The 21,148-nt window shown below is 44.3% G+C and overlaps 1 protein-coding gene across 3 annotated transcripts in view; it reads right to left on the bottom strand.

Moving 5' to 3' along the window:
• Positions 1–491: 491 nt before the first annotated feature.
• RSU1 (Ras suppressor protein 1) overlaps positions 492–21,148 on the bottom strand; it is a 186,845-nt gene continuing 166,188 nt past the window's right edge. For all 3 annotated transcript variants that reach the window (XM_079108201.1, XM_079108200.1, XM_079108203.1), the window contains one exon: positions 492–5,314. In XM_079108201.1, coding sequence (XP_078964327.1) covers positions 5,212–5,314 — 103 coding nt within the window. In that variant the 3' untranslated portion in view covers positions 492–5,211. The remainder of the gene's footprint in view (positions 5,315–21,148) is intronic.

The following is a 21,148-nucleotide window of genomic DNA, read 5'->3' as shown; positions in this document are numbered from 1 at the left end:
ACAGGATTTTTTGAAACTAGCTCACATGGACACAGGTCCTTCCTCTGGACTCACAGCCAGTGAGTGGGGAGCAGGGTCCTTTGGGTTCCAGCATTATAGAAGGAAAAGTTGGTTGTTTGAGGAAGACTGTAATCAAGCATATAATGATTGGGTCACTGCAAGAGAAACCAAAAGTTAGGTAAAAGTTGGTTTGAATTTTACAGAGTTGAGTAAACTTTCACCTGTAATAATATTCAGAAATCATTTGTTTTCCTTTAGGAAAAATTGGCTATGATAATAAAGTGGAACCAGTTACAAAGTAACTTTTAGGGTTTCTAAAAGGATGTCTAATAATTTCCCCCTTCTCTCTTCCTTAAGGTTAACTTGACCCAACTAGCAATAGTTCTTAAATCAATTATGAAGTCCTTACTGTAGACCAGGTACCATTCTGGTGATGGGGTTTAATAGCTAATAAAATAATCAATAATTTTTCTATGAAGGTCCAGATGGTCTATTATTATTATTATTATTTGGTTTTGTGGACCATACAGTTGCTATGACAACCACTCAGCTCTGCTGTAATGGTACAAAAGCGGCCATAGACAATATGTAAATGAGTGGGAATGGCTGTGTACCAATAAAACAATTCACAGGAATAGGCATGGGCTGAATCTGGCCTGTGGGCCCAACTTTGCTGACTCTTTTCTTTAGGAAGCCCACAGTCTAGGAAATGATGGCATCTGCCTTGCAACTTATAGCAGGGTAATAATCAGGGTACGGAGGTGACTTTTTAACAGATTTGAAGCTGGTGATGGAGTTGTACTTGGGAGAACACTGTAGGACTAAATGGTCAATACACCTTAGTCAGTAGAGAGATGCCCTGAAAGGGCAAGAGCCTGAGGCCAGGCTGACTGGCACTGAGTGAAAAGTAGTAGGAAGTGATGGAAGAGAACCATGGCCTGCAGGAATAGGCCTGGTGACCTGGGCTTTTACTCTGAGCAAAAGGAATACGGAGATGCCCCTGGAAGATTCTGAGCAGGTGTCCTGATCTGATGTCAGCATTTATAAGATTGCTGCCCTGAACAGGTTCTAAGAGGGCAAGTGTGAAAGTAGGTGCCCCACAGAAGGACACTGCAGTAATCCAGGCGAGAGATGAGTGTGACCTGGACCAAGGCTGAATAAGATCCTGAGAGTTCTTCGGTTATGCTCCTATCATGAAGGTAAAGCCTAGGGGAATTTTTTTACAGGGGACATGTGGCACATTATGATTATGAAGCTTTGTAAGAAAATTTAGCTTCACAATGCAATACAAGAAAAAAGCGTTAAGTACATGGTCTTTGGAAGGGAGTATTAAGAGCCAAAGAGTTTTCATAGTTTAGCAATTAATATTGACACGATTCAGACAACCTAGTTGTCTCTAGATTCACATAATTTTCATCCATATCTATTCCGACTTATTAAAATGCAGATATGCCTATGCAAAGTGGTGTCCAAGTAACTTCTATTCCAAAGAGTGAATCTGGTACGACTCTAGGCTAGGTAGAGTAGGCTGGGCAGGTTATAGGACAGTGTAAGACTTGGTGAGTAAATGACTCCCGTCAAGCAGCCCTGCATATCATAGCTTCTTTTCAGAGATTCAAGATACTCATTAACACGGCAAATCTCTGACTAATGTTGCAGAAAATAAACAATAACAAGAAAAATCTCTAACTATGAACATCTTTCTTCCACCCCAACATTCTACTTTTTCTATTTGTTCCACTCTTAGCCGAAAAAGAAAAAAAAAAAATCAATAGGCTCATGATAAACATAACATATAACATCTAGAGAATGAACACTTTTCTCCTAGTTTTAAGAAGCATTATAAAATTTATTGTCAAATAACCTGCCCTCTCTATCTCACAGGTTCTTGCAAAACCCAATGTGATTATGTGCACAAAAGTCTCTTGCACACCTTTTTAATCCAGACATGTGGGCAAGACCAGTGCTTTACATAAAAGGAGAACCCCTGAGAAAGATGCTTCAATCAAGGAATAAAACATATTCCCTGGTTCTCACTAAGACCCTGAGCACTGGAGTAGAGGGAACCACTATACTTTAGACCTGGAACGTTTTCCAAGGCCCATAGGTTAAAGGCTTGGTTACCCAAGTGTGGTGCTTTTTGGAGGTGTTGGAACCTTCCGGAGTTCTGGAGGAACCTAGATCATTGAGAGCATGTCTGCGAAGAGTATTACGGGGACCCTGGCCCCCTTCTGTCTTTCTGTTTCCTGGCTGCCGTGGAGGTGAACAGGTGTCCTCTGACACATGGTCTTTCATGATGTACTGAGCTACCTACCGCAGGCCCCAGAGCAACAGACTAACCTATGATGGACTGAAATATCTAAAACTCTGGGCCAAAATAAGACTTTCCTCCTTTTATCTCAGGTCTTTTGCTGGAGTGATGGAAAGTTAACATAGGTAACTTGAATGACTGAACGACATTGCATGACACCCTTACCCTCAGAAGGGCAGATTATCTTTGTTAAAATACCACCTTTTGAACTGTGAATTTCTTGTTAATCCAGATATCAAGTAACCAAAAAGAGAGTAGAGAAAGATGTAACAATACATTTCAGGAACAAAAGAAAAAAAAAGCAAACCTGACATTTTATATTAAGCTTTGAATTAAAATATATAGTCTTATTTTATGAATTACATAATATACCATAATATGCCAATTTCATTTTGAAAAAATATGTATTTAATGTTTCTGATTACAAAAGTGCACATGCTCATTACAGAAAATTTAAAGTACAGGATATGCATAAAAAAGAAAATAAAGTCTTAGTCCACCATGTAGAGATAATTGGTCAGCCTTAAAACTGTGTTCTGTTTCCATTTAATATTTTTATGTGCACATATTTAAAACACAATTTCCTTTTTACATAACTGGGGCCATCCTTATGTAGTTTTTAAAATCTTTTTTCTACTTAACCAGAGGACATAATTATCTCCCTTTGCCCTTACATATTATTCAAAAAATTTTTTTGTCTGCCTGGAAATCTATTGTGGATTTGCTACAATTCATTAAACCATTCTTAAATTGATAGATGTCTGGCTTTCCCCCATACTTTCACTGTACATATAATGCTATAAAGACAATTCTCAAACAGCTCTTTGAGTGCATCTGAGTTTTCTCAACATAAGTTCTTTTTAAATTTTTTTTTTCATTTTTAGTTGTTGATGGACTTTTTTTCTTTCTTTCTCTTTCTTTATATATATATATATGGTGCTCAGAATCAAACCCAGGGCCTCACACCTGCCAGGCAAGCACTTTACCACTGAGCCACAACCCCAGCCCTTTCAACATAAATTCTTAGAAATCATAATTCTGGGTCTGAGTACACCATTTTAAGGTTTTGCTCCCTATTCCACTGATGGAGAGAAATCTATACTCTCTATAGCCACATATAAGAATGTTTATCTCATAATCCCTCTAGCACTTAATACTGACTTAAAAATATTTGCACATTTCTTATTGTTGCACATTGCTTATTTTTCTTCACTTTGTATTTTTTGAGGCTCTGCCTATTTTTTTTCCCCGGTCATGTTTCTTGGCAATATTTCCTCCCTGTGAACTTCTGTGTATTGCGCATATATCTATCTAGAGCATTTATCTTTTGAAAGATAAAATTACTTACAAGCCTTGAATATTATGTTTTTACTAATACTTTGGTCAGTTACTTTTTGGTCAGTTCATTTCAACCAACGATAGTGCAGACATTGTTCTTCCTTCTGCAATTTCAGAAACTATAAAATTAATTTAAAATACTTTGGTTGAGGCCAATATGCCACCTATAAAAATTACATCAACTCCACTCCCAAACAGGTGATGGCATCTGTGGATTTCCCTTCCCACAGTGAAAGTTCTATCAGGAAGTTACCCAGAAGCAAAGTTGAATTGCAAAGTCCATTGACATGGAAAGCGCATATCCTGAGGAATTCGGGACTTGCTTTTTTTGCTTCCATTCTGGCTTTTTACAAGTCCTAGTGGTCACGGGCTAGGAATTCACCTGGGAAACTTTTCAAGAGGAGATGAAGTAACCCAGAGGGGTGGGTCCTTCTCCCACAATTCCTTAGCCACCTATGGTGGAGAGGCATTCAGGTGCTGGCAGCATTCTGGAGAGCACTTCTGCTTGGATTGATTTTCATTTCTATACATACTACATACTGTTGAGAAGAAGGAAAGCCGCCTATCACAGATGTTAAACAATTGGTTGTTTAATGACTCTGCCGCTGCAGTTTCCACACTGGGTGTGGTGTAGATTGTGCACATTTATACAGCTTCTTTGGCATCAGAGTCTCTAACAAGAATGCTTTGATATGAGCAGATTTTCTGCAGTGATGAAAAACATACTTGAGTTCTTTCCTCCCTCCGTTTCGCAGCTCTTGTCTACCAGCCACTGGCAGGAGTCACCGTTTCTGCACCGAAGGAATGCTGCTTTCCAAAATCCTTTGGCAGAATCTCCTAGAGATTTGTTTTTTCTGCTCCTTCCCAAATTTAGCAACAGTCCTCAAAGAGAAAAAGAAAAAACTGACAAACTGATAGGAGAAGAAACTCTGATTTAATTTTCCATTTCTTTCATGGAAAGTTCAGAGTCGATCATCTACAGCCAATCAAATTGGACAAGAAAATTTGGGGGGGGGAAGGTAAACAAAAAAATGTATATCCTAAGATCAAACTGTTCTTTATTCTAGTCAAGAAACAACATGTGATACAAATTAGAGATTTTTATGAAAATCATTTGTAAGTTAAGTGCATGTAATAGCTTGGTGGTGAAGGAAGACTTTCAATAAGACAAAATAATGAGTTAGGTGAAAAAACATAAAGAATGAAAAGTGTTAACTGTGACATTTAAATGGTTACATGATTTTAATTATTCTTTTAATAATAAGCCACCTTAAGATGTCTATTCAAGGACCTTAAGTCTGTGCCTACTATGGAATTTGCAGTTGAATTAAAGCTTTGCTTCCTGCGTTTGGCATTTCTAAGGAAACAAATGGAAATCAGTTTAAGACCTTATAAAAATCTACCACCTACCAAAAGAACGTAAAAGGTAAGGTGGTAAGCCCTAGCAACAGAGTGAAAAGTTTTTTTAAAAAGCCACACACACATTATATTTTTTGGTGAGACAGAGCAAGAGAGACAGAAGAGTTAGAGAAGAGACCAGCAGCCCAGTCTGTGCCAACTCCTCATTTGTTCTTGGCTGCCAGGGGTTTCCGGCTGATCTTTTTTGATTTGTCATTATTCTTCTTCGGGGGTTCTGGGTTTGCCTGCATGTGTCTGCCGTAGAGGCTGAAAAGAGAAAGAGAGGAAACCATGAGACGTATTCCACCAATGTCAGTTTCAATTGGTAGAGTTTTCAACAATAATCTCCAGAAATACTCAGGAAGCCAAAGGAAACCAGAAGATCACCTGCTTTCTCTGGGCCATACGCTATATTGAAGAATTTACGATTGTCCCACACACAGGTGCACGAGCACATGCAGCCTGTACCAGGCCGTTCAACCACGGACAAGCCTTTTGGAATTGTGCACTCACTGGGCAGCGTGTTGAAACGGCACGGCAGGTCACCTGGACTGTGAGGGCAGGTGATGCTCAGCAAGTTCCAAAGACTGCAGTTCCTAAGCAAGTTCCTAAGTCGACAGTGACAAAAGTTGGGTAGAACTGAAGAGACAGTGTGTCCGTTTCATGAAAAGTGAGCACCATGCTTGGCCTAAAAGCCCAGGGGCTGGCTAATGTGACTAAGAGCAATGGTGTCTGCGTCTACTCTGGATGCACGCGCGTGATTGATAGCGAGGGGATGGCTACCACACATCAATGCCACATTAATAAGTACTGCTGATTAAATGTTGACAAAGTGCCCTACGATGACAGTGGATGGCATTCACTGCCAAGCGGCGTGGGCTCTGTGGCTGAGAGGATTTCACTGAGCAGCAGATAGTAATTAATCCATAATTTATGAGTAATTCTGATTAAAGTAAATTAAAAGCCACCCTAAAATAAATACAGCTCGACCGCAGCTCTCCTTATTGATATCCCTGTGTCTCCCAGAAAGCCCTCCAGGTCCTCCAGAGTGAGGTCATGACCCGGCTGCCACCACAGCTGCCTTGCACCTATGGATGAGCACTGGCACAGGGACCGTCTTCCCTGTCCTGGGTGACACTGGTTCTAGTGCCCACTCAAGAAATCACACCCATTCTTGATTCTGGCATTTTCTGGCCATGCAGCGTGGCACTATTTAGCATATACTGGTGCTCTCGAAGACCTCGACACTGTGGCTGACAGGGTGAGGGGAGATGGACACATAATTTTTCCAGCTGATCGCGTGAACAGGGAAAAGTGGGACACTGGAGTTTTGGCAGGTCCTGCTGGATTCTGTCCTTTCCAGAGTCTTCCAAGTATGTCTCCTTAGGAGTGCTATGTGGCTCTGGGGCAGAGCATTTGCCTGGCATGTGTGAGGCCCTGGTTTGATCCCAGTACCACAAAAACAAAGAAAGAAAGAACTATGAGTGGGCTCTACCAACCGTGGCAAAGCAGAGAAGTCTCTTCTCTCATGAGTGGATGCAGAGTTTGGAGTTGGCAGGAGATGAGCCTATGAGTCAGAGGATGCCCACCCAACCAGGTGCTGGCAATGTCTGCAGGTAACGAGGAGGGTGTCTCCTGTGTCAAGAAGGTACCACATGTGCCATACTCCATAGCAATTAGGGGTTTAGAGAGCTTTGTGCTAATGTTTTGGAGAGAGCAGCCCCATCCCACCCAGCCTGGCAAGAGAACCTGCTGTCTAAGAAAACACATCTTTAGAACCACAGATGCTACCCTCCCCCACATTTAATAAAGGGTCTGTGACCCCTGGAGACCAAGCCATGAACACCTAGCTGTGGCTAACAGGTAAAGAACCTCTGGTTTAGATGGAGAAGAGTTACTAGAAAGCTCAACCTTACCCCTGACACTGTCCCCAATTTCCAGTGCAGTATCCTAACCCTTGAAACCTGTGAATTCGTGATCCTAGGGGCAAAGGGACGTGGCGGGTGCGATGAAGCTGAGGATCTTGAGATGGGAAGGGCAGCCTGCGTTATCTGGGTGGCACAACCTGTGCGTCTCCTTCCCAGGATCACTCCCAGATACATCAAGCAGGTAGAAGAGACCCTGAGCCCAAGCAGAGTCATCTATTATAGTCCCCATCTTAGTCGACACCCTCTGGAACATACTTCCCCCTTGAATAGTCCGTCCTTTTCCTCCCAGGATGCTGCTTTTCTGCAGCCTGACAACCCCTGGAGGCCTCTGGTCTCGGAAGTCCTCCCACCCTGCACAAAGCAAAGGTCTGAGCTGTTGTGTGTGTCTGCCTGTGGTCTCAGTATCTTCGGCTACACAGCTTTTCTTTTTTTACAGTCTCTTATCTCTTTCCTGTTTTCCAACCCCTTACCCCACAAAGGAAAAAGAAATGGACATGTTTTTACTCGGACAACAATGAACCTTAAAAATTTTGTAAAAATCTACAGAACACAATTTCAGAGCTCGTGCACATGGAAACCCAGAAATACTTGTGGGTGCTAGGAAAGTGGTATCAGCAACCATATGAGGTCACAGGAGGGAGGAGATTTGTCAGGGGCCTGCCCTGTGTCATGCCCTGAAAGAGGTAAGAGCCACAGTGGGCGAGGAGGGCTTCCGGGGGTGGGGTTGTGCTTAGTTGGCCCTGGGAGTAGGGACCCAAGGAAGCCATTTCGGAAAGGGGTCAAAAGCTGCTGGACTCCCACTAGTGCTCTGTTCCTAATAAGGAGGGCACTGGCATGTTCCGATGACATTTCAGTTCCTGCCTTTTCTCTTCAGATCCCACTGTGTGTGCCTGGACTTCTGGGGCTACCCAGCACGTCACTTCAAAGGGCCAGGCAGGAGACCCCAGTCTCACAGGTTCAAATCTGAGTTTTGACGCTTACAAGCTGTTGGTTCTGGGAAAATGACCAGCGCCTTTCCCCTCCCCTTGTCGTGCCTCAGTTTCCTCCTCTGTATAGTCAGGATGTCATTTTTCTCACAGGGCGGCTGTGTGGCTTGATCAGCCTGATACCATGGTGAGTCTGCTGGAAGTGACAAGTGAATGCTTTTGAAACACAGGGCTGATGTAGGGTTATATGGAGAGTGATTAAATAAAGATAATTATGACTGTCTTAGCTCTTTAGGGCTATTTCCTATGAAGAATAACAGTATTTTCTACCAACATTAAATCCCCAAACACCTCTGGAAGAAAGGTCTGAATCCTCTTTGAATAAAGCAACTAAGGCCCAGTTCAATGCATCGCCCCACTTCCTTGGTGAGTCATCGCAGGGCTGGCTGGCACTGCTGAGCCGTCCTTTAACTCCTCAGGCTGTGTGGGCAGATGAGTCGGCCTCTTCCCAGGCAGCTTTCCCACATGGAGATGGGGCTGGCGTAGGGCAGTGACAACAGGCACCTCTGGCTCCAGCCTTGGCCTCTGCTTCTGGCTCTGCGGGTTAGGAGCCACAAGGCTTCGATTTGGTAGTTATTAGCCAGAGGTCTGCAGTTTGGTATGTAAGTGTGGTACACAGGTGAACGGCCTCCAGAGATGGCCACATCCTCTTCCCTGACACTTCACAGGGACGGCAGAGGGATTCTAATGATGTGAACAGGGAAGATGGTCCTGGATCAGGTGGTGGGCCCAATGTCATCAAAAGGCTCCTTGAAAGAGGTGGGAAGAGCCGGGTTAGATTTAGAGATGACACACACACCTGGCTCTGAAGATAGAGGACAGGGCTACGAGCCAAACAGCACAGGTGACTAGGAAAGGCAAGGAACTGCATTCTTCTCTCGGGAAGAATGTATGGATTCCGGGCTCCTGATATCCAGAAGGACTTTTTTTTTTTTTTTTTTTTTTTCCAGCCAGTAAGCACATAAGTTTCTAGTAATTTGTTGCAGTAGCAACAGGAACTGACATGGTAAATGAACCTCTCTGGCCCTGCCAGGCAGCGCGTCCATGAGGATTCTGTTTCATTTCATCAGGAAAAGAAAAGCAGTTTACTGAGGAGGAAAAATTAAGGAACCAAGCTTCAGGAAGGGCAAGGTGTACCCTGAAGGGAAAATGGGGTGCCATTCTTATAAGAAGAAGTGAAAACAGGCAAACTGTCCCCTCTCTACTATAGGTAGAAAGAAGGGTCCCTGCCTCTACTGTCTGAAGGTAACGCTGCTGGTCCACATTCTGATTACACCTGGATTTAACTTATGGAGGTGAATGAGGAACATAGAGAGGCCAGCACTATTTTTTTTTCCTCTTTTTCCTTTTGGTACCATGGATTGAACCCAAGGGCACTTAACCACTGAGCCACATCCCCAGTCCTTTTTATATTTTATTTAGAGACAGGATCTCACTAAGTTTCTTAGGGCCTTGCTAAATTGCTGAGGCTGGTTTTGAACTCTTGATCTTCCTGCCTCAGCCTCCTGAGCTGCTGGGATTACAGGCATGTCCTACCACGCCTGGCAAGGTCAGCCCTATTGAAAGCAGTTTTATTACTTGTAGCTCTAGAGAGAAAGGTGTATGCCATGTCACACAAGCCACATGGGGAAGCAGCAGATGGGAGAGAAGGTGAAGAAGTAAAGGAGAAAGCATGGCTCAGAGTCCAAGGCCAGTCCATCAGGCAAGTTTAGGATTAGAGAGTTCAAATACTTCTGTCAGACTGCGGGTTATCAGAGTGGTCTTCCACTGGCCAGTACCTGGCCCTGGAGAGACTCAGGGCAGGGGGAATCTGAGCTGGTGTGAGGTGGATGCAGGGAGCTGGGCATGTGGGCTTTGCATTGACTGGTTTGCATATGAAAGGCGCTCATAGGCAAGTTGTTTGCCACTCTAGGAGCTAGCTGGCTGGCCCTGAGAGGGAGGTCTCTCCTGGAGGTAAAAGCATCACAAAATACAAATAATAAAAACACAATTAAGACAGCTCACAACCTTCCAGACGGATTTTGTCTTCCTGATCATCCAATTCCCTCCCCTCCTGAAGATGCACACTGCACTGCACCTTCAAGCCTTGACAAATGTAGACTTTCTAGCCTGCTTGTTCTCACTTTCTGTCCCCAAGCAAACCCCAACCATCCCTCAGTCCCGGGCATGTCCCAGAGAGGATGTCCCCCCTCTATCTGCTCTGCTCAGGTGATACTTGTCCTGTCAAGTAGGAGTCCACAGTGCCTGGCCCTGGGGATTCCTGGAGAACTGTCCTGGGGCACATTCATCCCTTTATCTTGTACCCTGCTTGGTCTGGTATGACATGTGGCCTTGGGAATGTCACTTGTCTGATGTCCTCTTCTGTAAAATGAAGATGAAATTTCTCAGTTACCTCAGAGAGCTGGGGGACAGACTAAATGAGAGACGGAGACAATCTTGTCCATGTGGACTTAACATAAAGGATGTTCCAGAAAAGCAGTTACTGCCTTTAACCTCTCATGAAGTTCTGTGATTCAGGTGACTTGGATAGCTCCTTCCACTTCACACTGCTGTTGCCACAAAGTGTGGCCTGGGACCTGCATTTGACCATGTGATTTTGGGGTGGGTCACCTCTGGGAGGGGCTCCAGCAGGCACTGCCACCTGGCTGTGTCAGGTCAGGAGTGTTGACAGAGAGCCTGGCTCAAGCTTGCCCACGAGGCTGCAGCCGCTGTGGGCAACATGATCGACCCAGAAAATGGAGCGAACCTTCTGCTCAGTCCCACAAAATCTTCTCTGCCATGAAATCCGAGGATTGTAGAGGATAATTGGGAGATGATTGGGAGAGGGAAAAACTAACAATGAGCACTCTGAAGTGACAGGAAAGGATCCATTACTCTCAGGAGTCTGATGAACAGGCTTCTGTCGCCAGAGACGATTTCAAAGGTGAGATGCCTGGCAGATGCTTTCAGCGGGGGAGATGAGCCAGCCATCCCTGCTCAGGCTCACAAGGGCTCTCCATTTCTGACTGTGGAGAACTAGAGCGAACATGGGAGTGGGCCCTGTTCAGAGCTGCCCACTGAAGAACTGCTGCTGGAGAACCATTAGGAAATGATTCTGCAGACTGCCTGGGTCACGAGGCTGGTCACTTTAGAGGTGTTATTACAGCAGCCTGTAGCCTGGCCTCTTTAAGTCCCATGTAACTGACTGCTACTGCCTGACATCAAAAATTGTGCAGCAAAAAATTTCAGACCATAACAACTGGTATAAATTTTGCAACAAATGTATTTATGAAGTAGTACAATGTGCATGACTTTCCATTATTGACACACCAGTTTTGTTTAATATGGGCGCCTTCAGTTTTGGAAAAATGTGTGCGTTCTGTTATTCCAGTTGGATCCAAGGGTCTCTTGCTGACCACTGTATGCCTTTACGGATGCAGCAATGAAGACCACTCCAGGCCTTCCCCTTCCCTCTTGACAATTTCCAGAGTTGGCTATGAGGCTGTGTCCTGGTTCTTGTTATCTCTCTGGGGACCTCTTTAGTCCTTGTGTCTCTGCTTTTATCTCTTTGTATCCTCCTCCCAGAAAGACCATTTAATTTTATAACTCCAGTGATTAGCTCCAGGAAGCAATCCCCCAAGTCACCATCCTCTTCAGTTCATTTGCAGACTTGACATCGAATGCAACAAAGCAGAGGAGAGTCCCCCATCCCAAAATCCACAGGTCTGACCCTCTGCATCTCTAGACCTTTGGGATCAAATGTTGATGCCATCTTGAAATACAGCTCTTTCACTGGTGGCCATATTAGTTGAATCTTATAGAAATTTCCTGTGCAGTGAAAATTCTCAGCCTGGGACCATGGAACTGTGTGAAACTCTAGGCAAAGCCGAATATGTAGCTTTCATCAGTTTTTCAAAAGGTTCATAACTCAATGGGCTAATTAGCCACTTTATGGTACTTAAGTTTATCCTGATTTCTATCATCTTCTGACTTTATTCATTTTTTCTTCTACCCTAATAAAGGCTCTTGTCACTTGGCCCTTAGATGTTGACACTGGGTCCCTTCTTGGTCTCCCTGATGCTGGTCCTTGCCTCTTCCAATGAGTCCTTTACACAGCTGACAGAACCACCTCTCCTTGGTGTACCCATGTGTACCCACTGCCCCTGGATTGAGTACCCAGTTTGGTACCGGGTACCGGGCACCAGAACACATGCCCCTTCCCTGTACACGAACAGGCAAGAGTCATGTGTGGCTGGGCTCGAGGCAGGCAGCAGGAGCATAGGAAAGATGGATCCAGTCAGTTCCACCACCTATTAGCTGAGTAGCCTTCAGTTCTATGTCTTTCCAGAATCTCTGCTACCTTAACAGGAAAATGGGTAAACATGCAAACTGTCTCCCATGCAGGTGCAGGGGCAACAAGATTGGCATGGGCTCAAATAAAAAAGTGCTAGATCAGAGGCCTGGGATTAGTGTTTCCTGCTAGTCATCATTCCCTCAGGTTCTGGTTTTGTTTAGTGTTCTTGCTGATCTGTGTCATCACTGTCTGGAAGGCCTGCCTGGGTCCTTTTCTACAATTCATATCTCACTCATACTTGGAGTCCTTGAGGCTTTTCACAGTTTCCTTGATCCCCCATCTCTATTCTGCCTTCCCAAAGCATGATGGGATTTATCAGGATCTCACCATTCAGTTCTTGATGACACATAAAGTGATGCCTACCCTTGCTCAGCATTTCAAACCATCATCATGACGCACTGACAATAGCACAACACTCACACCGTGGCTACCACATCCTCATTATTCACTGTTACAACAGCCCAGTGAGGGAGGTCCTGTTACGATATATCCTCCTTTCTCAAAGGAGGAGACCGACATGTTGCAACTTCAGGACTGGGTCAAACTCAGGCAGTTATGTCAAAGTTCAAATTTGACTTGGTTGTCTTGTTGTGCATCTTTCTGGATTTCCCAGCTGCCATCTTCTCAAGAGTGGGGATTTCAGGCCTCACTTCCTTTGTGTTCCGTGTGCTGAAGGCACGGCTTGAAACACATTGTGTGTGATGTAAATATTGTATTTCAGAATGCCAGGTATATGAGAGGTACAATATGCTGTTCTGAAGTCATTTGCTCATGTCATATGCCTCCCTACTGTTGTTATGGGTGTTTCCATGGAAAGTCCTCACACAGACCAAGAAAAGAACCAGTTTTCAAATCTAAGTAGATGGCTAGCAAAAATAATGGAGAGAAATAATTTTACTTATAATCTGTAATCTTCTGGTGGGAAGCTAAATTTAAAATCTCCACAAATAAATCTGTAGACAAAGTGTGAAGCCGAGATTATTAATAAGCATTTGAAATATCTTTATTTATCCTATCTAGTAGCTATGAGAGGCTGGTGACAGAACCTTAGCACATAAATTGCTGAGTCTTAAAAAAAAAATTACAGTTATCCTATTCCTATGAGAAGTCTCATTAATTCAAAAGGCAATTTTGTTTTTTGGGTTTTTCTTTGGGGTGAAATCAGACCTCTGAGAGATGGTTCCATGCAATTCACTAACAACAGTAGGGATGGCACAGTCTTCTCTTTTATAACCCTCACTGTTCTCTGTCCCCAACACACAGTGCAAAGAGAAAGTACAAACATACATGTGCAAGCACCATCTATATAAATTGCCAAAAGGGATGTGTGGCTGGCTGAACACAGATATCAAGCTCTATAAAAACACAATATAAAATATAAGGCAGATTTAGAAACACCCCAAATATTGCAAACTTGCTATCTGCCCCACTGGAGGGGAGAAATGAGGATTCTGGCAGAGCAAAATTAACAATATCATGCACAAAAGATGCTCATTAAACTTTATCATCCTGTCTACTCTAATGATGCTTTTACTTAATAAAAATTCCCCGAGCAGTTGCAAGGATATTAGGCAAGGTCTTTGGTTATGTATCAGAGGTCCAAGCTGTCACCAGTAAGCATGCAGTTCAGGAGGTATGTTCCCTGGGGAAGGACCAAATACAGCTTCCACAGAATACATGCAGAGAAAAATCAATAACTGCAACTTGCCTCCCTGCTTAAGCATTTAAGAAAATAGGTAATCCTTTCAAATTAAACTGCAAAGTGCTAAATGTTGCAATTTCCAGAATAAACTCAAAGACAAAAGGAAACAAGTCCAAGGGCACGGGTAGGTTTCCCAGACAAGCTGCCTCCCGGGTAGACTTCACGTTGCACTGAAGAGTGAATATTTTTTATGAAAAGAAAGAATGACTTTAGTTCTTGGTATAGAGATTAAAAAGAGACACCCAACTGTAAATGTCTGTATGCTTGGAATATACACAGAGATACACAAAACTATTCATGAGTTTGAGAAAGGAAAAAGAAGGAATTATTTTTACATGGGCAATTTACCCCTTTCAAAAATTATTCTTAAAAATTTCTACTATGAAAATCCACTAAACTTATCTAGCTCTCAAAAGCTAAAGAGCAATTTTCTAATAGACTTCTTAACAGGCTCGGTTGGATGTAAACACTATATTATCACAAATTATGGTGATATTTTGTTCATATTTTATAACCCACTTTAAATATCATGTCCTACACAGTCAGGATTGGCTGAAGAGATCACCACAATCAGGGCAGGAGAGAGCACCATGGAAAACCTGAAGACAGGGGACAGAAGATTGCCCTCTCTGTGTTCAATGATAAAATCAACACAAAACACATCAAAGCAGAAACAGGACAAGTCACCCAAAATAACAGCAGCATCACTCCTGGGCCAGCAGGCTTGATGTAACCAAACCAAGGGTATTGACAAACCCAGAGAGAGAATGTGTCCATCAGAAGGGCGTCAGTGGGTGACTGAAACAATGGGCTGAAGGCAGGCAGTGGGCACACAGAGAAAGAGAAAGGTAGAGAAAGGCAGGCACCGAGTCCTGTGCGTGCGCTGGCAAGAGGACGTCGCTGCAAGGAAGCAGACTCCAAGCAGGGCTCCCCTCCTACCCTGCAAATTCTGCCCACACTGGCATGGCCCAGCCTCTGGCCGGTCCCTCCTCATCCACACTGTCCCCCCTGCTCCCCACCTAGGCCTGCACCCACTCCTGAAGTTGGCCTTTGCTCCAACTTCCCTGTTTGGAATGTGCTTCTGGACATCTCCTGGAGCTAGGGGCTATCTCCATCCCCTCTTCACAGGTGAGGAGACACAGGACAGATACTTTACATGCCTTCGATAACACGCAGCACTCTGACCCCAGGGCCTGGGTATGCTGCTCTGGGACTGCTGTCACTTGACCTCTGGCTCAGCCTTAGTCTTTGCAACTGGTTCATACGTAAGCATGTGGCCCATGAGGGCCAAGGAGAGAGACAGCTCCATGAGCTTAGGTCAAAAGCCTTTCTTTTCTGTTTTACCTAAACTAAGAATGACAGGAGTCCAGATCTGCTGGCACCCCGTCTTGGCCCATGCCAAGATGGGGTGCCAGCCCAAAAGAGATATTGGCACAGACTTATGAAGAACTGAAAGATGGAGGGAGAATGGATCCCATGACACCCTCTGGAACCTTCTATCATGACATGCCCCAAGTCTACTATCACTGGATTAGTCATAATATAAAACCATCAAGTCATGACCTCTCCTTCTTAGGATCTGTGCTCCTTGTCATCAAAGGAAGGTTTAGTCCTAACACATACTCACTGGTCTTCTTTGAAGGTGAATTCTGCAGCGAGGTCTTCTCTGCCCACATTATCTCCCACTAGCATTGATTTCCTTCCCAGTATACATCACGAATGGGTTATTTAATTTGATTACTGTTGTTTCTTGCTTCTGCTAAGAGAAGATGAGTTCCCGGACAGCAAGAGCCTTGCATGTCTTGTTGGATGTCCTCTGTGCCCAACACGCCATGGGCTCCCCGTGCATGTTCGCTGACTGAACAGATGAAAGCCTGGATCCCTGCACTAACTGAATGGTTCCCGGCCGCAGCAGAAGTGCCTCTGCCACAAGGACTATGTCTAAATCGTTTTTGCTTCTCTTGTTCCCAGTGCCTGGCACACAACAGTCACCCATAAATAGGGACTGACCAATGGACTGAATGAATATCTAGGCCAAGGAACACTTCTGATGGCCTCAGTCCCAGGCCCATCAGTGTGCATCCATCAGCTTCCCACTTAGAGCCGGCTACTGGAGGGACGTGTCCTGTGCAGGCCACGGCAAGTGTCTGGCCTCTGGGGTGTTCTCTTCTGTCATGGAATTCTGCTTCCCGCACCACTTTCTCAATGCCTCCCTCGTGTGCCACAGGGTGAGACTGGAAAGTAAAAGGCAAGATGGGGCGAGCATTCCGGATGCCACCGCTCGCACAGTGAGGCCACTGGGGAGCCAGGCTTTGTCCCTGGGTAAGATTCTCTTTCACAGAACCAGGACCAGGGGTTTCCACTGAATTCCCTTATGGTACGATGGGCTTTTATTGAATCATAATCTTAATAAAAACTAGTTGAAGACAGTAGTTGTCTTTGAAAGAAAATTCAGTTAAACGAACATTATTAAGGCAACGTTCCTTCCCCTTTCCTTTCAACAAACAAATTAAAAATGAGAATGAGCCTGGCTTGGTGGCACATGCCTGAAATTCAAGTGACTCAGGAGGATGAGGTGGGAGGATCCTAAGTTTGAGGCCAGCCTCGGCAATTTACCAAGGCCCTAAGCAACTTAGTGAGACCCTGTCTCAAGAAAAAAATGAAAAGGAAAAGAAAAACTAAACAAAATAAGGACTCAATGCCAAAGAACCCCTGGGTTTAATTCCCAGTCCCTTCAAATAAATAAATAAATAAATAAATAAATAAATAAATAAATAAAATAAAATAAAATAAAAAGAGTAAATTTTTATTAGTCATTTTTGGCACACACAATTCCTTCAAGAGCAGCTCAGGGGTATTCCTGACTTCTAAAGTCACTGAGCTAGCAGTCCTAACAGAAAAACTTGGGTAGTCTTCACTGCGCATTAGCTTGTACACAGGAGGCTTCAACAGCACTTACTATCTATCATCTCATTTAAGCCTCAAGCAATACGGTATGAAGGAAACCGCAGGGGTCCACATTTGTCCTGTGGCTCTGATGTAAATACTGTTAACAATTACAGATCTGGTGTCACACATCCAGGAATACTAGTATTGAAAAGAGAAGCACGGCGGTAGAAGCAGACAGCATTCCTACGCTCCTCTTCCTCCTCTGTGTGGCTAACAGCACAGACTCTGCTCTGGGTGGTGTCTCTCCCTTTCAGTTTCTCTCAGTCCTGGTGAGTTACTGATTTGACCTTAGCAGGTGACAAGCAAGTCAACCGAAAGCTGGACATCTCATTGAACAGAAGTACAAGGCTCCAGGTGTCAGAGAGCAGGTCAAGAACACCAAATTGGGACTCAGAGGTTTTGCAATGAACCCACTAACTGAGCGATCCGTGTTTCCCGCAACAGAAAATGAGGCCTCTGGATTTACACTGAGGAGTTCACTATCCTTAGTGGACTCGGATATGGTGCTTGATGGTGCACTCCGCTGGATTGTGCCCAGAAGCCACTGAGATAGAGTGCCATGGCCAGGGCTTCGCATGGTCAGCACTGGGCATCTGAATGGATCACACACGTAACCTCTGAATCCCGTGCGGCACTTCAGCTATGTGAACTCACCCAAATCACATTAAATGAAACTTTACAGGGCTGGCGTCTCTAAGGTCCCTTCTCTGCTTTGGTAGAATGTGGTGTGATGCCTTACATTTCAGAAGGCACTGTAGCATTTTTCCCTTCCGCCACTGTCCAAGGATTTTTGGTGAGGTAGATCACTTTCCACTTAGAAACAGAGCAAACATAAAAACAAAAACCAAAACGGCCTTGAGGATCAAAACCAGAAAGCATCCAGCTCTCCGCCACCCTTATCCATCAGCCTTTCAGCAGATGGAGCTCAGGGAAAAGCAGCGGCAGGCACCTGGCACCTTTGGCCATTTCGCTGGCAAAGCCGAACACCCTCCCTAGGCCATGCTCTTTAGGAGGTGGCCAGTGCTTCCCTGAAACATGGCATATCAAGCCGATTTGTGCTTTTCCTGTCCTGGAGATCCCAATCTTTGAACGGCTGGCCAGTGATGGAAAAGAGGGCAGTAGCGGGGGAGGAGTCCAGGTTTTGGTGGGCAAGGGACCTGTGGGTGTGCAGAAAGAAACAAAGCAGTATTTGGGGACAAGTGAGTCATTGTCACAGAAATAAAGGAGAAGCCATCCCTGACAGTTCCATAGGAAAAAAAATTTTGAATTCCTCCCTTCTTTCGGTTTTTACTTTTGTAGTTTGAGTTTTATGCAAACAAAAACAAAAACAAAAACAAAAACCCTGAAAAAGGAATAGTGGGTTTAAAGGCTAGAAAATCTTGGGAAAAAAAGTCAGAAAATATTTTTAGCCTTGATATACTAGGAGGTTTCATATCTGTCATCTACTTCCTCCCATTTTTTAAAATCAGATTTTAAAGTCTCAGAGTAATTAACTGCAAGTGCAAACAGGTTAAAAAGTGCCCCGTCTGTGACTGAGGCTCCATGTTACTGTAAGATTTGCGAGAAGAATCCAGGCACCGAAAACCAACCTGGTGGTGGTGGGAACGCTGGGCTGCATGGGGAGAGGATCTGCCTCTCTGGGCTCAGCTTTCCTGGTTGGATGCCCCCAGCAGGCAAAACTGTGGCTGTGGGTGGGGAGGGAAGAGCTGAGGCTTGTCACAACAGCTCCTTTCATCCAAGAATCTCGTGTTTCATTGAAGAATCTCACCCACAAAACACCCCTGAAAGGTGTTAGAACATTCTAAATGCAGATGGTGGAAGTGAGGTGGAAGTAAAAGTGTGAGGTGGGAATGCCAGAGGAGCAGGGTGTCTGGGAAGCTCCTCCCGACGATCTGATGGCACCATGGATGGAAGACCCCAAAGGGAAAGGCGCGCCGTCAAGACCTTCCGACATCAACAGACCACTTCCTCACTCCAAGTGACCTGGTGGAGAGGAGGGGCTGAGGAAATGCCACAAAGCAGACCAGGGGTGACCTTGGAAGAAGACCTTACAATCGGGCTTTTCCAAAGCGGGGAATAAGGTGCCTAGCTGAGAGAGTGCGGATATGACATCTACTGGTGACATCAGGGCTTGAAGTATTTTAAAAATCTCATTCTTGGTTGAGGAATTTTCTCCATCAAACTCAGGAATTCAAAACTGCAACCTTAAGGATGCAAGATCCAAAGACTCATTTTCCCCTGAGCTCTCAGAATGTCTTCATTGTTGATTTGACCACTATTGACTTGTTCCCAGATAGTACTTTCCTTCTCTACAACAAGGCATGTCTCACGCACTTCCTTTTCTTGGCTTGTGTCTCCCAAATCGCTGAGGGCTGCCATCTTTCCCTCTGGCTAAGACTGATAGGGAGCCCACTCTTAGTGGGACACTTTGAGTTGACTTTGAAATACAGAACAAGAAGCAAGGCTGGTCTGATTGTGAATACTGGTTTAAAGCAAGATGTTCTGGACAGACTTACAACCCAGTTCACTTTGAGAGAAGGAGAGACGGGGAAGAGACAGGAAATATGAGATTCTTCCTTTACAGTGAGCACCGGTGTAGAAGTCAACACACAGAAGACTGTTAGAGATTATTTTGAAATGCATCTATGATTCTTGGCAGCTGGGAATCTTGGACAAGTTACCTAACCTGAGAATTCTTTCTGCTCAGTAAAATAGGATTGTGGTAATGGTACATATCTTATATGGTTGTTGGGAGGATGAAATAAGAGTGTTTAGTAGGTAGCGAACAGGTTAAACCAAGGCTACTGCATATTGCTCAAAACAGGTTGTCCATTCTAAACCTGGGCAAAGCTACAGGATTGCAAAACGCCTTATGGTTGTCTGCCCAAAGTTTTACACAAAACACAGCTTCTTTCCAAAGAGATATTTTAAAAAATGTTATATTATGTATGATTGAGGAAAATAGCAAATGGCAGAGAACATAAGGAGGGTCCTTGGATACAAAGCGACCAACAAGTTTAGTCACTTTCTGAGTCTGGTGTTCACTGAACCCAGCACATAATCACGCTAGTGAATGCCAAAGATAATGGTGGAGATTCTTCCTGGAAGAAGGTTCAATTTCTCCTGCTCTGTCCAGGGTTCTGAATGGGCAGCTCACCAGTACTAATTGAAAAATGAGTAAGGGGGTATTGAGTACATCTTTGGTCTTCGCCTGGCTCCAGCTCTCCCATTCACAGGCTAAGCTGTTCTGAGATCTATTCAGAGGGGAACCACATTACGTAAGAGTCAATAATCTTTATGGTAACTCTGCAGTGAAAGTGTCATTTGTTGTAATGAACACTGATCATAAGTTAAGCCTCTAGCTACTCTTTCAGTATATTTTTCATTATACTGGTCCTTGCTCTGTTATATTTCAGGAGTACTGAGGGAATTCATCCAACTATGTTCCTAGTCAGCTCTTTGTTACTCAGATTAGATTCTGCTAAGATGCAATGGAGCAATTTGCAAACACACTGGTTCTTAAGGAAATGCATCAGACACTGGTTATGTGTTCTCTTCTGCTGATGCCAGCAGGCAACTTTCCTCCTTTCCTTTCCCCCGGTTATCTGTCCCCTTAATTTGCCATTTTCTCTCTATTTATCGTCTACTCCACTCACAGTGTGGTTCTCCAGGCCCAAATCTGAGACAGTATTAACAACGTGTTTCTGGATATTTTTTTCCCTGCAGTAATAACTCTTTGTTCAATTCAACGCCAGAATAATGTTTCCAAAATCATCACTGCCTCTCCTCCAGCTCTTACTTGCAAACACCACTCTGCTTACATTACAGTCATTCCCCCTCTGGCTGCTTTAAAGGACACTAACTCCAAAAGGCACACCAGTGAGGAAATGCTGGAACTCTTCCCTTTTTTTTAAAAAGCCAATATGAAAAATTCATTTTGCATGTTGCATATTAAGCATGAAAGTGGAATTTCCAAATGCCTCTGTGCTTTATGCTCTTGGATCTGTTCATAAGTGGGCTGTGAGACCCCAGAGAGACCACATCACCACCTGGGCTTAGTGGTCGCTGACCAGAACAAAGGCCTGGAGATCACATGGAGTCACACCCAGCACTGCTCCTCTGGCATGCTAACTGGGCGTGGGGCCTCAGCCCTCTCCACCTGACAATGGGCACTGCTGGTTTCCATCAGACTGGGAGTGTCAT

Source organism: Sciurus vulgaris, assembly GCF_902686455.1.
Source record: "Sciurus vulgaris genome assembly, chromosome: 12".
Taxonomy (NCBI): Eukaryota; Metazoa; Chordata; class Mammalia; order Rodentia; family Sciuridae; genus Sciurus; species Sciurus vulgaris.
This window is presented reverse-complemented; position numbering and strand designations above follow the sequence as displayed.